The following is a 16,148-nucleotide window of genomic DNA, read 5'->3' as shown; positions in this document are numbered from 1 at the left end:
CAAGGTTGTTAACGCCGGAAGTGGTAATGGCTTTAAGCCAATCATTACCTATAAAATTCTTCCAATGGCACGAGTCTCAAATAGCCTCTGACAACCTGTCCAACTCCTGGTCTTCACGTGTGGTTCAGATACTGAATCAAAAAGTGTTCCATGAGATCAATCATAGTCGTTCTACGAGTGACGGAGGTCAACTAACTGAGCTTTATACAAGCTCATGAAGGCTACCGAGTTCATTAATATGATTACAAAAGTTAGCAGGATGGCTGCCTGGTAGTGCGGTTTGCGCGATGGACTGTCGTTTGGATTTATCGATGGTCGAGGGTTCAAATCCTGCCCGCTCCCATCCCCCGTCGTCCTGCAGGAAGTTTGGACTAGGAAGTAAACTATCTTCAACTCTGAAGGAACATCCAAAACATGTAAAACATTTTACAAACATTCTAGTTGGACTAGTAAGCTAGAACCCAACGAGGACCAATATCTACACTACTACAGAGAATTAATGTATATAGATTTAAATGTTTGAAATATAAATGTCAGCACAGACTCTGGAGTATATGAGATAGTTTCATTCGTGGCGAAAAAAAACGCTTATATCGTTGTTCCGTCTGTCTAGTACAAAACGTGTTTACGTTGTTTCTTGCACAATTATTCAGTGTTTCTCAAAATGTAGTCCAATGGCCCAGACTGGCCTTTACTCCTTTACTAATCTAGTTGCGTTTGATTCCTAATCAGATAGAGTAGAGTGTACACATAAGCGGTTTTTATTTGTCTTGCCAACATTACGAGTCAAAGGTGAAATGGTAATATGACATCTGATGATGTTGCAGGTCTGCAGAAGTATCGCCCTCTGACAGGCAACGAGAATGTTCCTAGGAATGCTAAGGGCCTTGAAGGTATCTGTGAGGTCAGTTGTTATTATCCCCTCGGTTGATATAACAATGGGATATATTTTTGTTTTAGATAATTTCCATAATCGCTAAATCTCCAAGCCAAATTTCCCATATTTTCATTGTTTTTCCAGCTCATTTTTTTTTTAAATTATGAGATAGTGGTACGGCGATGTCAGTAATGGTAGCGGTTTTTTCTTTTTTTATCGATGAGCAGCAAATCAGGGCGATGTAAATCTACCGTTTTGTCAGTCAAAATAGGCCTATCCCAGTACAGTAGATGATCCGTAGACTCGAGAACCTCTTGTGGTGAGTATTTGTAATAAGGAGGAGTATCCTTACCGATCAAATTGTGTGTCAAAGCCAAGTGCTGATGTATTAGCTTTGCAACTTGGTTATTATTATTACTATATTATTATTATTATTATTAAATATTATAATATATAATTTATTCATAAAGCGCTGGTTTTGTGTGTGTGTTGTGTGTGTGTGAATGTTTATTGTGTCTGCATCTAGATTCTATATTATTATTATTGTTAGGCCTTTAGTTGTAGTGCTGAGGTCATACTGAATTTCCATTTGTTCGGACTCTACACCAAGATCAAGAAATAGATATATCGGACAATCTTTTATCTTTGAAGCAATAACGTCTGTAGGCAATTTTTCAAGTTATGCATGTTGGTGTCCAAGACTTTAAATCACAGGAAGTACATCAGCAACCATTTTGTTGTTACATGGAGATGTGTAAACAGAATGGAATTACTTTAGAATATTAGATTAATCTAGATCTACATCGCAACTTACCATTACTAGTCCACCAGTAGATCTATTACTATTTTGACCGGTATGTCCGCTGGCTGATACATACATAATCTAGATCAAGGGGCTAATAATATAAAATGTGGACTGAAGCAAATTTTGTTAGTGTTCAAGTGTTGACAGTCGCTGACTCTTGAGTCAGTGAGTCGAGTGAGTGATGTCTCCAGACTCCCAGTGTCAGACACTGTCAGTGTGGACCTGTGGATTCTGGACCGACAACTGATAGTCAGGACTCACATCCAGATTAATAGACTAGATCAAATCAAGATATATATATATAGATGTAGATCTATATAATTTATACATTATGACTGTCATTATAAAATTATACGTAACATACACACATAATATATCATATTTTATAGATCTTTCTATCTACTGGATCTAAGATCTAGATAATGTAGATAGATAGTAAATAGATAAATAATCATATAATGGATAGATCTATATATAGTTAGATCTATATATACTATTCACAAGAAAGTAAATAATAGATCTATATGACAGATAAAGAGAGAATAGTCACATTGGAAACACCTCACCATATTATTATCCATGCCACTTTTATTTGAATTGTAAATACTACTGTATTGTTGCTTTTCATGCTTCATTCTTTTACATCATTCTCGTACATCTTTGACATAAATATCTTCACATTTCTCTAGAGGATTAAGTTTAAATTAAGCAAAAGGTCATAATGGACATGTATGGAGAATAAAAAATGTTTACCTCGACAGGAAAAATGCATATAGGCCTACAGGTCAAGGCTTAGTGGGGGTTTTTTTAGCTTCATGACTCATTGGCTAAGGGAGATGCATATTTGGCTTACACATTGATGAATAAATAGAAGTATTTCATAGCCAATATATTACACTCTTTAAAATGTTTTATTTATCTTTTGGCCAAATGTGAAGTTAATACCAAATGAGAAACTGAAACGTTCACACTTTACATTGATGCAAAAGTATAACAAGAATCTTACCTTAATTTTTCTTTCCTATATCCTGTCATAATTATTTAAGAAAATTTAAGGAGGTGGACTTAGTACTGAAAATCATTGTGAATGCTTTTCTTTGCATTAATTCCTGCAGAACATTGAAGTAGATTATCAGCCAGGCAAAAAAAAAAAAAGATGTCTGGTCTAACTAAAGACATTTTTACTTATACATAAATAATGTTAATCTGCAAAATATATAAGCTTATATTATCTTTTATGTTATTTTACCAAGTCACATAGTGAATTTTTTAATACTTATAAAGGGAGAAGTCTTAGTCAAAATGTCCTAAAACATCTACTTTAATGTATTTATAAGTATATACTATATGACTGTACTTTAATGTCTGTGTAAGCATTCAGGAGGTATACTTTGCATTCCTAATCCCTAATATGCTTGTCCACTGTTTCAATTTCACCAATGATTTTCCAGTGTTTGAGTCCCACCATCTGTCCTTGAAGAAGGTTTGAAGTCTCAAAAGGGTCTTAGCAGTCCTGTATTTTTAGATGCTTTATAAAGTGTATGATAGTGGTGGGTCTCTTTTCTTTAAAAAAAAAATTGCATGACTCTGTAAAGGTTAAGATCCTTAGTCCTAGACTACAGGTGTTTTACTTATTGACTAATTGTTGGTAATCACAACACAAACTGTTAACATTTGAGCAAACCTATTTATACAAATTAGTATATCTTACAACCAAATTTACCATAATGATTGTCAAGTGGTTATATCATTTTACTACAATTTTTATCAATTTTTATAGGTACCATGAACAAATACCATTCACATACAGTTTTCCTTCATGTCAAGCAAAAAACAAGCACGTGTTGGTCCTTCTGAAATTAATAGTGATATTGTTGAAATCCGTCCATCAAGAAAGCTTAGAATTCAGCACTTCAATGAAAGACCAAGAGATGAAAAATTTGAACGAGAGATGCAGATCTACTCCCTGTATAGACAGAAAAATGTTATATCATCTGGACCACTGACTATGCCAAAACATCAAAAACACTCACAGAAAAATATATCACAAGACAAAGTTGGAGACCAGCTTCAAATAGCATTATCCCAAGATGGACTGGATCATTCCAATAAAAACTATGGACATGTAAAAACTAGTGCAGTATTAGACGCCAATATTTGTAAATTAAAATTACAAGGCAACGAAATGCCAACTGATTTTTCACCAGGAAATGTTAATAAGCAGGAATTACATAGTGACTTAATGGCACAAGAATTAAAACCTCATCACAACATTCCAGACACTTGTGCATTGCGTCATGAAGATATAATACCTCAGGGAAGTAGCTTCGATGAAAATATCCAGACATCTGATTCCATCACTGCAGACTATAAAGACCTAGTGATATTTTTCATCCATGGCGTGGGTGGATCATCAGACCTGTGGTGTTCACAGACTCAGTATCTCTCCAGGCTTGGTTATGAAATCATTTGTCCTGATTTGATTGGACATGGACTTAGCTGTGCACCAAAAAATGCTAAGGCATACCATTTTAATGAAATAGCCGTAGACTTGGAAACAATATTCAACAAATATTGCAAAAGAAGGAATATCATCATAGGCCACTCTTACGGGTTTGTATTTACAAAGCTTATAACTTATAACCATTTAGGCATAGAATTAGATTTCTTCACATGAAAAAAAAAAGCTTACTTTTAAAAAAAAAAAGTATTTGTAAAATGTATTTAAGGAAAAAAAAAAGGGATAAATGTTACTGAAAATGTTTTCTATTTCAGAGCATCCTTTGCATCATATTTAGCGAGGCATCGCCCAAAGAGAGTGATGAAACTAATTCTTATAAGTGGTGGACCACCAACCCCTCTGGCCCCCCAGCCTGGTGTATTTCAACTACCTTACTTTATGCTGGCCTGCATAAAACCTTGTGTCGTACTTGGTTTCCACAAGTAAGTTTCAAGATGTTGTTTTTTTAGTTTTATAACCGATAACATTTTCTACTGACTCCTTTTTTATTTTCAATGTTGATAGAATATATATATCACAACATGAGTTACACAATTTGTTGATGGCCCCCACAAAGTAGTATGGCTGCCTGGCCATGTGATATGCACTTTGCACTGTAGTCACAATGGACCTGAATTCAAAATATGCCCTCTGCCATCCCTTGCCATCCTTCAAGATGTTGTTTTTTTAATTTTTATAACCGATAACAGTTTCTACTGTCTCCTTTTTTTATGTTCAATGTTGATAGAATATATATATCACAACATGAGTTACACAATTTGTTGATGGCCCCTACAAAGTAGTATGGCTGCCTGGCCATGTGATATGCACTTTGGACTGCAGTCACAATGGTCAAAATATGCCCTCTGCCATCCCTTGCCATCCTTCATGAGGTTTACCGAAATAATTTTCATTCATGAAGGAATTCCCAAAACTTATAAAACAAAGAAAAGCACCCATGAAGAAACTAGACCAAAATACAAAATAGAGCAGTGCGATTTATAACAAACGAATATTCCAATTTGATTAGAGTAACACCATTAGTAAAATCTCTAAACTTAGAGATGCTCCAGGGCAGAAGAATAAAAAGTAAAGTTACTATAATACATAAAACACTAAAACATAACTTACAAATACAAAAAAAAACTAATAAAATACTCAGAGCAACACAAAGATACAGGCTCATTTCTTAATCCATAGGCTAGAACATATTTATACAATTTCTCCTTCTTTCCTTATGCCATTAGATAATGGAATGGGTTGCCTGAATCAGCCAGGAAAACCAATGACTTAGCAGAGTTTAAGTCATTGATTAATATGCATGACTAGATTGACACATGATATGTGTAGGACATAATTATCTTCTTTTTTTAAGTAATGTCTGTAATATATAAGATAAGATAAGAACAGTATCAGGAGAAAGAAGAAGAGGCAGACAGAGAAAATGATGGAAAGGCACATAAAAAAATGGAAAGGCCTGTTTTCGAATGAAATTCTATCCAAGGCAAAAGACAGAGAGGAATGGAGAAAGGCAGTCAACGGATCCTGTCTGGTGTCCCAACGGTTCAACAGACTGAGGCACAGCTGAAGGTGTACAATCAAAACACCCGGACTCTGTTTGTATCGTAACTGGAGATTTCAACAACCTAAATATTGACAACACACTGTCAAACTATTGCCAGTATGTCTCCCTCCCCACAAGGCAGGGCAGAACGCTCGACAAATGCTACGTAAACATTAAGCAGGCTTACAAATGTAAAAGTTTGTTCCCACTTGGAGAATCTGACCATGTATTACTCCATCTTATACCAAATTACAAACCTACTCTTAAAACTACAAAGAGAGTTATAAAAACGGTCAAGATGTGGTCTGAAGAGGCTGTAGAAAAACTACGAGGATGCATTGAGAAAACTAACTGGGAAATCCTTATTGAGAACTGTCCAGACATAAACAAACTAACAGAAACTGTTAACTCATATCTATCATTCTGCGAGGAGTTAACAATTCCAACAAAAACAATACAAGTCTATGGAAACAATAAGCCCTGGATGACCAAAAAAATCAAACACCTTATTACTGAAAAGAAAACAAAGTTTAAGGCTAGCAACGAAGAGTTTATAAATGCTAAAAATAAACTGAGAAAAGCAATAATTGAAGGGAAAAAAACATACAAAGAAAAAATTTCTTTGCCAAGAACAACTCAAAACAATGCTGGGAGGGTTTAAAGAAAATAACAGGCTGCGCCTCAAAACGAGAACAAATTTTAGTGGCTGATGATGAGAAATTCGCCAACGAACTAAATTATTTTTATTCTCGTTTTGACAAAGAAGATTTTGTTGATCTACACAAAGAACTTTTCAACACTCTGTCCAAAGGAAAACAAGAGCCCTACGTCAATTTTGTAACTGAGGATGAAGTGACCTTGTTATTCAAAAGAGTAGACATAACAAAAGCTTGTGGACCAGACAAAATTAGTGGCAAGCTGATCAAGCTATGTGCGGAGCAAATTTCTTCTATCTTCTGTCATATCTTTAACCAGTCATTGCAAACGTGCGTAATTCCAAACATCTGGAAAACTTCAGAAATCATACCAGTGCCTAAGAAACCAAAAATAGATTGCTTAAATGATTTCCGCCCAGTAGCACTAACACCTATTGTTATGAAATGTTTTGAAAAATATATGCTTAAACAACTTGTAGCAAAAGTCAATAACAGCCTAGACCCTCACCAATTTGCATACAAAGCAGCTAGAGGAACTGAGGATGCCATTCTATTGCTTTTGGACCATCTTTATAAGCATCTCGATATACCCAAAACCTACGCACGAGTCCTCTTCGTAGATTTCTCCTCGGCTTTCAATACCATACAGCCACATCTAATGATAAACAAACTGAGTAACTTAAATGTAAGCCCTTACTTACAAGCATGGGTTCTAAACTTTTTAACCCAACGGCCCCAGTATGTTAAAGTCAACAACACCAAATCGTCAACTTGAGTACTATGTACGGGTGCTCCACAAGGTTGTGTGCTTTCTCCTGTACTATACACTCTTTACACTAATGACATAAGAAGCATCTATGACTCAGTTAAACTCATTAAATTCGCTGATGATACTGCCATAGTCGGTCTTATTTCAGGAGACGAAACTCAGTATCGAAGCTCGATAGAAGAGTTCACAAACTGGTGCACCGACAACTTTCTAGAACTGAATGTAACAAAAACTAAAGAACTTATAATAGATTTTGGAAAGAAAAAACAAACTATACGTGAACTGCAAATAAACACTACATCTATAGAACAAGTAAAGGCATATAAATATCTAGGTGTTATCATCAACAACAAGCTTTCATGGGAAGACCACCTTGAAACTCTGTCAAAGAAAACAGCCCAGCGACTCTTTTTTCTATACAAACTCAACAGTTTTAAATTAATTTAAATTAAACAAGAAGATCCTTGAGACATTTTACGGCGCAACTGTACAAAATCTGCTAACATACGGAATAAGTTGTTGGCAAGGCAACGCCTCATCTAAACTGTTGCAACGTCTAGAAAACATTATTAAAAAAGCATCAAAAATTACACTCACAACATTACCACATTTAAAGGAACTTTCTGAACAAACGTGCCTAAGGAAAATCGAAAAAATCTTGGAAGACAATGGCCACCCGCTCCATCAGAACTACGCCAGGTCGTCGCGAAGTGGGCGACTGCTGTCAATCAAAACAAGAACGGAGCGGTACAAAAACTTGTTCGTACCTCACTCGGTCAGACTCTATCACCGCCACTCATTGATTAGGGAACATGAAATGCACCAAGATACCTGTGCGTAGTCGCTGAATGAACTCTTCATGTTGTCTGTTGTATTTATGTGTATGTTTCTGTTGTGTTGTCTTTATATGAGAAACGAGTCCTTGTAATCACAACAAATTTCCGTAAGGATCAATAAAGCAGTCTTAGTCTTAGTCTTAGTATAATGTCATCGTTGAATATGCTTGGTGACATGTTTTTGTTCTGTTATTATAAATACAGAAAAAGTTTAGGGGGTAGAAGGGAAAAAAAACTTCTTTCAAATTTCTTTATTTTTCAATGTGCTATAAATGTTATATTTCTTTCGTTATTGATAACACAGAAGTGGTAAAGGTTAGGGCCCTAGAAGCTGAGGAGTTATACAGTCCACAATCTTTTTGATCCCATTTAACTAGCTCAAATACTTCACAATAAAAGTATATGTTATAGATTACAATTACACAGACTAAAAAGTCAAAATATTGTCTGGGTGTTGTAATAAATGAAAAATTATCATAGAATCCCTATATTGATGGAATTAAGAAAAAACAACAAAGAATTAGTGTTTATTAAAAGACATTTTTAAAAGTCAAACATAGAAACTAAAATACTATTTAACTTTGTGCCAATATTAGAACAAGCATCCTCTGTTTGGTCCCCTCAACTTTCAGAAACATAACTAGAACAAATGCAAAAATAAAGCAGTGAGGTTTATAACAAATGAATAATTAAATTTGATTAGATTACCGGTAATACCAATAGTAAAATCACTAAATTTAGAGATGCTTCAGGAGAGAAGAATAAAAAAGTAAAGTTGCAATAATTCATAAAACACTGAACCATAATTTACAAATACAAAAACACAACCTAATCATAGACTCAGAAAGATACAAAGGCGCATAAAAAAAGTAAAGTTCCCCTATTCAGACATTGTGATCTAAAGGGCAGATGGTTTTAAGGTCAACTGTTATTCCATATGCTAGGACAGTACAAGTGCTCCTTCATTGCTATAATAGTGCCATTCGGGCATGGAATGGGTTGCCTGATTCAGCCGAGAAAACCAACGACTTAGCAGAGTGTAAGACATTGAGGTAACATGCATGATAAGATTGACACATGGATACACATAGGAGATTATTGTCAGAAGTTATCTTCTTTTTTTAAAGTAACGTCTGTAATTTATAAGATAAAAAAATTTCTAAATTCTATTCACCATCTGAATGTTATATAAGCTTACTAGCCTACATATATTGCTCCTCCTTCGTGGTTGAAGATGAGCACATTTCTCATTTCCTATGGACTCGAAGATGGCTGTAAACTCCAATCCTCACTTTAAAAAGCCGGCCGCATACGTGGCATTGGTGGGTTAGGTCAGTTACAGATAGACTTGCTTCTTCTCTCAGCTTTTTGTTGGTTCCGCGCTCTTTCGCCCTGGCCACTCATCTTGCTTCAAATCTTGAGACTCCGAGAATCACAGCTTCACGCTATGAGGAGCGATCGAGAGCCAGTGCTTCCCAGCCGTGAATGTTGATATCGCATTCCTTGAAGGGAGCTCTTGAGAGTGTCTTCGTAGCGCTTGTACTGGCTTTCCTGCACACGACTCCCCATACAGAAGTTGCTTGGGAAGGCAACATAGCCTACATGCTTCACAAATAAAAAGTATTTTAAATCAATGCTATAGATTGCTATGAATTATTATGCCTCTTGAACCTTTTATTCTTCCAGAGGTGCATTTCACAAGGCTAAAGCCCCAGTCATCAGTAAAAAAGAGGCATTTAACATCCCAACGTATGTTTTGCAGAACATAATGAATGGCCAGGACTGGCCTGACGGAGATGAGCTCTTCCATGGATGGCTGACTTGTCCTTGTCTTCTTATCTACGGAGCAGATGATCAGCTGGTATCACTTTCAGATGAACAGGATATGGCTAAGGTAAATGTTTACCACTTTCAGATGAACAGGGGATATGGCTAAGGTAAATGTTTACCACTTTCAGATGAACAGGGGATATGGCTAAGGTAAATGTTTACCACTTTCAGATGAACAGGATATGGCTAAGGTAAATGTTTACCACTTTCAGATGAACAGGGGATATGGCTAAGGTAAATGTTTACCACTTTCAGATGAACAGGGGATATGGCTAAGGTAAATGTTTACCACTTTCAGATGAACAGGATATGGCTAAGGTAAATGTTTACCACTTTCAGATGAACAGGATATGGCTACGGTAAATGTTTACCCGCTCTCTGTACCATTTCATGATGGAGCACAGCATCTTTGCATATAAGAAAGAAACCTTGCTGGGTTTCTTTAAAGTACTCAGTTCTTACTGTTTGGTGAACTCCGAAATCAAGACCAACCATCATAGAAGGCCTGAATACTGACCTGCAATGTCACAACCTGTGGGAATTGGAGACCAACAGCTCATTGCCATGTCAACTGTCTGTTCAATGTGGCAGCGAACTATCAGTCGCAACATTGCAGGTCAGAGTTCAGGCCTTCTATAATGAATGGTCTCACTGAAAGAGAGATCTGTTTCGTCACACTTGCATTTTGTTTTTGTTTTACATGTTTTAGATGTTCCTTCAGAATGGAAGATCATTACATCCTAGCCGAAATCTTCTGTAGAACAGGGGAGGATAGCAGTGAACAGGGTTTGAACCTAGGAGACGACAGTGTAGTGCGATATCACATTTAAAGGCATTCAAAACAACTGCTATCACTAGCCAGATGGTTATCTACTTCTCTTTAAAGTGATGCATTATTGGATTCTGTGATTCCCAAATACACAAAATGGTCGACTATGTTAAGGACCAAGCCAGTGATTGTGGGTTTGATTAGATTACATTTGGAAATTTCTGGAGTATGACTTCCCTCTTCCCTTAGGTTGATTGTAGACCAAACAAAGCAGCAGCATAAGCAAGTTTTTTTGACAGCTAGCTCTTGTTCAGTGGAACAAAGTAAAACACAATCATCTGCATAGAGATGCTCCATGAGGATCATCTCTTTAACTTTAGTATGGGACATTAGGGGCCATAGATTAAATACATTTCCATCTGAGTGGAACCTTACAAATATGCTGCTTCATTTGACCAATTTGCTTCAGAAAAGAGAGCAAAGAGTTGGAGCAAATGGCTTCCAAAAGAGACAGCTGGAGAACTCTTACAAAGTCTGTGGGATACGCAATAAGACCAACAGAAAAGCTACTGTTGAAGACAGATGAAAGCAGCGAAAATATAACTTAAATTGACCCTAAGAGAGATAGATAATGGTTTTGTCTCTATACTCTTTAGCCACTTGTGATAATGGTTTGTCTGTGTTGGATGTGGCAAAATATGTAAGTCACTGATTGGTCTGCAAAGCCACATTAATCCTGCACTTTTCCTAAATCTATCAACTGAATAACAAGTCTTAATGCCATATCCCTTTTCTATTATTTTGTCTTCTCATTTATTTTTACAAATTTTTAAAGTTTGCTTAAAATGGCTTCTCAGTTTTCATAAAAATTTTAAAACTAAATTTTACAGATCTTTTTTCTTCTAATCTTGCCATTATTATAAATAACAGCTACATTGTGACAAATCAAAGGGCCGCAACACTTATCTTTGAACAAACTTGGCCACCTATCTAGAAATGTCTTGGCAATCCTTCAGCCCCATGAGTGACAAAAGTGGTCTTCATTTACTTTGAAGGATGAACAAAAATCTTTAAAATATATGTCCTAGTCACAATTTATGTTACATTTGCTGTTTATCTTTTACTTTAGGTTTCTATCACTTTTGTTCTTATCTGATTATATTTATATTTTTCTGTTTTAGCTAATTTTAATTTCATCTTTTTGAATTACGCAGGTGATATTTGATTCTCAATTAGAAGTTATCAGAAATGCTAGTCACATGGTCATGGTGGAGGCACCAGATGAAGTAAATCAAATTATTGAAGCATTCATCAAGAAACCTCTATACTCTGTTGCCAGTCAGGCTCAGAATAGCTCAGTTCATCAAGGAACTTCTCAACTCATTAGCCAGTCAGCCTCAGAATAGCTCCATTTATCTTAGAACCTCTCAACTCTGCAGCAGTCAGCCTCAGAATATCTTCATTCAGCAGGGAACCTTTCAACTATGCAACTAGTCAGCCTCAGAATACCTTTGCTGGCAGCTAGCTATGTCATCTGTAATATTTCCTAGGGTAGCATATAATAATTTTATTATGTTTGTATATTTTCTTATCTATGTTTTCATATGTTCTTTTAGAAGTGAAGATTATTACCTCCAAACCTCCTGCAGGATGGGAGGGGAGAGGAAGCGGGAAGGGTTTGTACTAGTGACCATTGCAATAAATGCACACACCATACTAACTGGGAGTTTTATTGATTTATATGACCATGATAAATAGCCATTTAGCACCCTGTGAAAACATTCTTTTCCTATCTAAAGAATTTAAGAGCTGTGATTTCCAGCTAGTTTTAGTATGTATAAACATAAATTAAAATAAAATAAATTAAAATGATAATTAGATAATTATGTCATATGCATATCCAGTTTAACTGAACAAGTCATTTGGTGAAAGAAACTCAATTTATAATTATGTCTAAGCAAGTACTATCATGAATTGTTTTGATTTCTAGTTTCTCTAGAAACTATAACTGCCATGACGCAACTTTTTGTAAGATTGTTAGCTGTTTTAATTGATTCCTGGACTTTTTTTTTCTGCACTTACTTCATTTATAATAAATATAGCTTTCAGAAAAATTATTATTTGTTAACTTTGATTTTCTATTGTTGGCATGCATAAATATATTTCTTAGTAAGTATTGTTTTGTTGTTTTTATTTTGTTATATAACTATTTTCTTAATTTTTTAGAAATCCTCCTATGACAGTGAAATTAATTAAATTGCTCACTAGTGTTTCTATGAAGCTTCAAAGAAAAACTAAGGATTAATATGATTTTATTGTATTAAATGTGGGTTAAACTTCTTTTAATAAAATAAAAATTGTATAAGAAAGTCATGTAAATGATAGAGGTAGAAGGTATTCAGAGGTGACTGCATCAGACAGATGACTTTGGAGAATGGTTGCCCAGTGTTACTTCTGACATGTAACAAACTGTAGGTCTACAGTTCAAATCTTTCTTATCTTATGAAATGCAGATGCTACTTCAAAAAAGAAGATAATTACATCCTAGGCATGTTCCTAGGTCAATCTAGTCATGCAGGTTAATCAACGACTTAAATTCTGCCAAGTCATTGGTTTTCCTAGCTGACTCAGTCAACCCATTCCATGCTCTAATAGCACTAGAGAAGAAGGAGCATTTGTACAAATTTGTCCTAGCATATGGAACAAGGAATGTGCCTTTATCTTTGTGTCTTTCTGAGCATTTTATTAGGTTTTGTATTTGAAGATTATGGTAGATTATACAAACGTTACTTCAAAAAAAAGATGATGTTAGACAATGCTTTATGTTTTTATTAAAATAAATGGTCAAATCATATATATATATAAAACTATATGATTTCAAAGATCACGATTTCTCTGTACATATTAAGGAAATTTCAGTTTGAAACATTTATCTAAGCAGATGCTTTTAATATTTTTGTTTTCGAAGCAGTTATTTATATTTATTATTTATATTCATTTTTTATATTTATTATTGTTTCTTTTCTACTTCATTATTGATTTTGCAGATTTTTCTTGTTTACTTTTTTTTTAGCTCTAAGTAAATGCGATCTAATTATAAAATTAGCTAGTATCTACTTTCAAAATAAGCATCAGTTAATAGTTTCTGTAATTTAATTACCTTTTAATAGCACAAATGGTGAGACTGAAGTATTTTGTTATTATTTACGATGAAAGATTTATGCTCCTGTTCCTTTATTTATGTACTTCCAACATATGAATGATTAAACAGTATATACATTATGTGGTATGAAAGTTATGAATTCATTGTTTGTTTTACATGTTTGGGTTGTTCCTTCAGAATTACTTATTACATTCTAGCCCAAACCTGCTGCAGAACGGTGGGGGATGATGGCAGGAAGGTTCAAACCATGGACCATCGAAACAATAGTTTAGAGTGCATGATGGAGCACAGGCTTTGTTGCTGAGAATCATTTTTTTGCTTTCCTACTGTAAATCAACCAATTCTCAAAGCCATATAGAATGATTGAAAAAACTACTGCTTGCTGGACACTGACAGAGTTATCTGTTCAACCATATTTCCATTTAGGTTTGGTTGTTTTTGTTTTACACGTTTTAGATGTTCCTTTAGAAGCATCCTAGCCAAAGCCTTCCACAGGGCAGCGGAAGATGGCGGGAAGTAGGGTTCAAACCCTGGACTATCGAGACAACAGTATAGAGAGTATACCACACAACCAGACTGCAATATTATAGATTCATCAGTAATTTCTTTTCCCTTTATAACTGGTTTCTAAAGTTTTACACTCATTGGCTTTAACTGGTTATTCAAAGTGGATTATCTGAAATAGTTCTTTCAAATCTGGTCAAAATCATAATGTTTCTGAATACTCCTGTTTAGCCATGTAAAGATTATGACACACTACGGCAGAATCCCTTTATAACATATGTCTCTTTAAATTCTTGGACAGGTATAAAATAAAATAAAAATATTTTTCATACGTTTCTATTATTCTTTTTAATGCACAGTGTTTTCTCAGATGATTTGTAAAAAGAAAAAAAAACATTAAAAAGAAACCATTCTATTATCTTTTTGTTTGATTTTATTAGGCTGCTGTCTGCCCTACTGTCAATTTATCACAATGTACCAATATTTTGTTTATTACTCATCTACAACATGATTATCATGATTGAAAGTCATAAATATTTTATTAAAAAGTTTCCAAATATTTTCCACCCAAAAAAAGGACAGCATGTGTCTGTTATTAAGTCTTGACATAGTTCCAAATCATGCTTGATTTATTCACAATGATTCCCAAGTGAAATGTTTTAAATGCATAAAATATAAATCAAAAGGCCTACAATATGAACATAAATCCAACTGTAGTTTTAGTAAAGGGAATATATCAAGCTATCTATTAGACAATGCTAGATCCGAATAATTTATTATTAACTTATAATCTTGTATGACTAATTTGGACTTTTTGATGCCCTCACGACCTCAAGGTGGTGTTCTCAATAGCTCTGCAAAGAATTGTCCAATCTAGCTTCTATAATATGTGATGTCATCCATTCTAGCTTCTATGTGTTGTCATCCATACTAGCTTCTATGTGATGTTATCCATTCTAGCTTCTATGTGATGTCATCCATTCTAGCTTCTATGTGATGTGACCCATTCTAGCTTCTATGTGATGTCATCCATTCTAGCTTCTATGTGATGTCATTCAGCTTTTTTTCTTCTTTAGTCCTTCACACACTTTTCTGAGTTATCAACTTGAACCATGCCACATAGAAGATGGGAGCTAATCATAGAGCATCATGGTACTTTGCGTTTTCAGAAGTGAATAGAAAATCAACGCAGACAAAGAACAGCCTTTGCGGAAGAAAACCAACAGAGCTCCAGCTGGAATAGTTAACCAGGTGCACCATCTCACAAAGGCTCACCAGTCTAATGAGGAGACATATAAGTGCTACCCTCAGCCTTCTAAATAATGGAAGTGGTAGTCGCTGAATTGTGATGGCAAGATATATCTCTTCATCTAAATTTCTATGGATGAACTATAGGTTTGGAAGTGTGCTTTTTACAGTATGTCCTATACACAGATATCAGCAGTTACATTTCATTTTGTTTATGTTTGTTGATTAGAAGATGTACACAGTTGGCAAAGTGGGGCAATGATGCAGCATTCTCTGAGCAGTACCTATATAAGATATGTATTATTCGTTTTTTAGACCTTCTCTTTTAGAGTGGATGGTTACTGACTTATGTTTTGAAAAATAAACTGGATTCACACTAATGCACAGCGCAGAGTTAAAGTAGCTTATTCTGGCGACGTGGTTTTAACCTGGTGACATTCAAGGGAGACAACAGATTAATACTGTGATGTCCGGATTGATCAATTTGTACAGCTAGTTTGCATTCCTAATATTTCATAATAGTTGATACAAATATCCAGGATTTTTATTAATCCTGTTTATATCATTTCTGTTGATTTGCTAACTTGCAAAATAAACAAAGATTAAACAATAAAGTTGTTTAAAGTG

The 16,148-nt window shown here is 35.0% G+C and overlaps 1 protein-coding gene across 1 annotated transcript; it reads left to right on the top strand.

Moving 5' to 3' along the window:
- Nucleotides 1–1,582: 1,582 nt before the first annotated feature.
- Nucleotides 1,583–12,033, top strand: LOC106054300 (protein ABHD8-like). Its single transcript, XM_013210111.2, has 5 exons — nucleotides 1,583–1,731; nucleotides 3,463–4,295; nucleotides 4,458–4,625; nucleotides 9,694–9,901; nucleotides 11,821–12,033. Exons 2-5 carry the CDS (start codon nucleotides 3,502–3,504, stop codon nucleotides 12,010–12,012), a joined length of 1,362 nt encoding a protein of 453 aa, XP_013065565.2. The 5' UTR covers nucleotides 1,583–1,731; nucleotides 3,463–3,501; the 3' UTR covers nucleotides 12,013–12,033.
- Nucleotides 12,034–16,148: the final 4,115 nt, after the last annotated feature.

This window comes from Biomphalaria glabrata, chromosome 1 (genome assembly GCF_947242115.1).
Source record: "Biomphalaria glabrata chromosome 1, xgBioGlab47.1, whole genome shotgun sequence".
Taxonomy (NCBI): Eukaryota; Metazoa; Mollusca; class Gastropoda; family Planorbidae; genus Biomphalaria; species Biomphalaria glabrata.
This window is presented reverse-complemented; position numbering and strand designations above follow the sequence as displayed.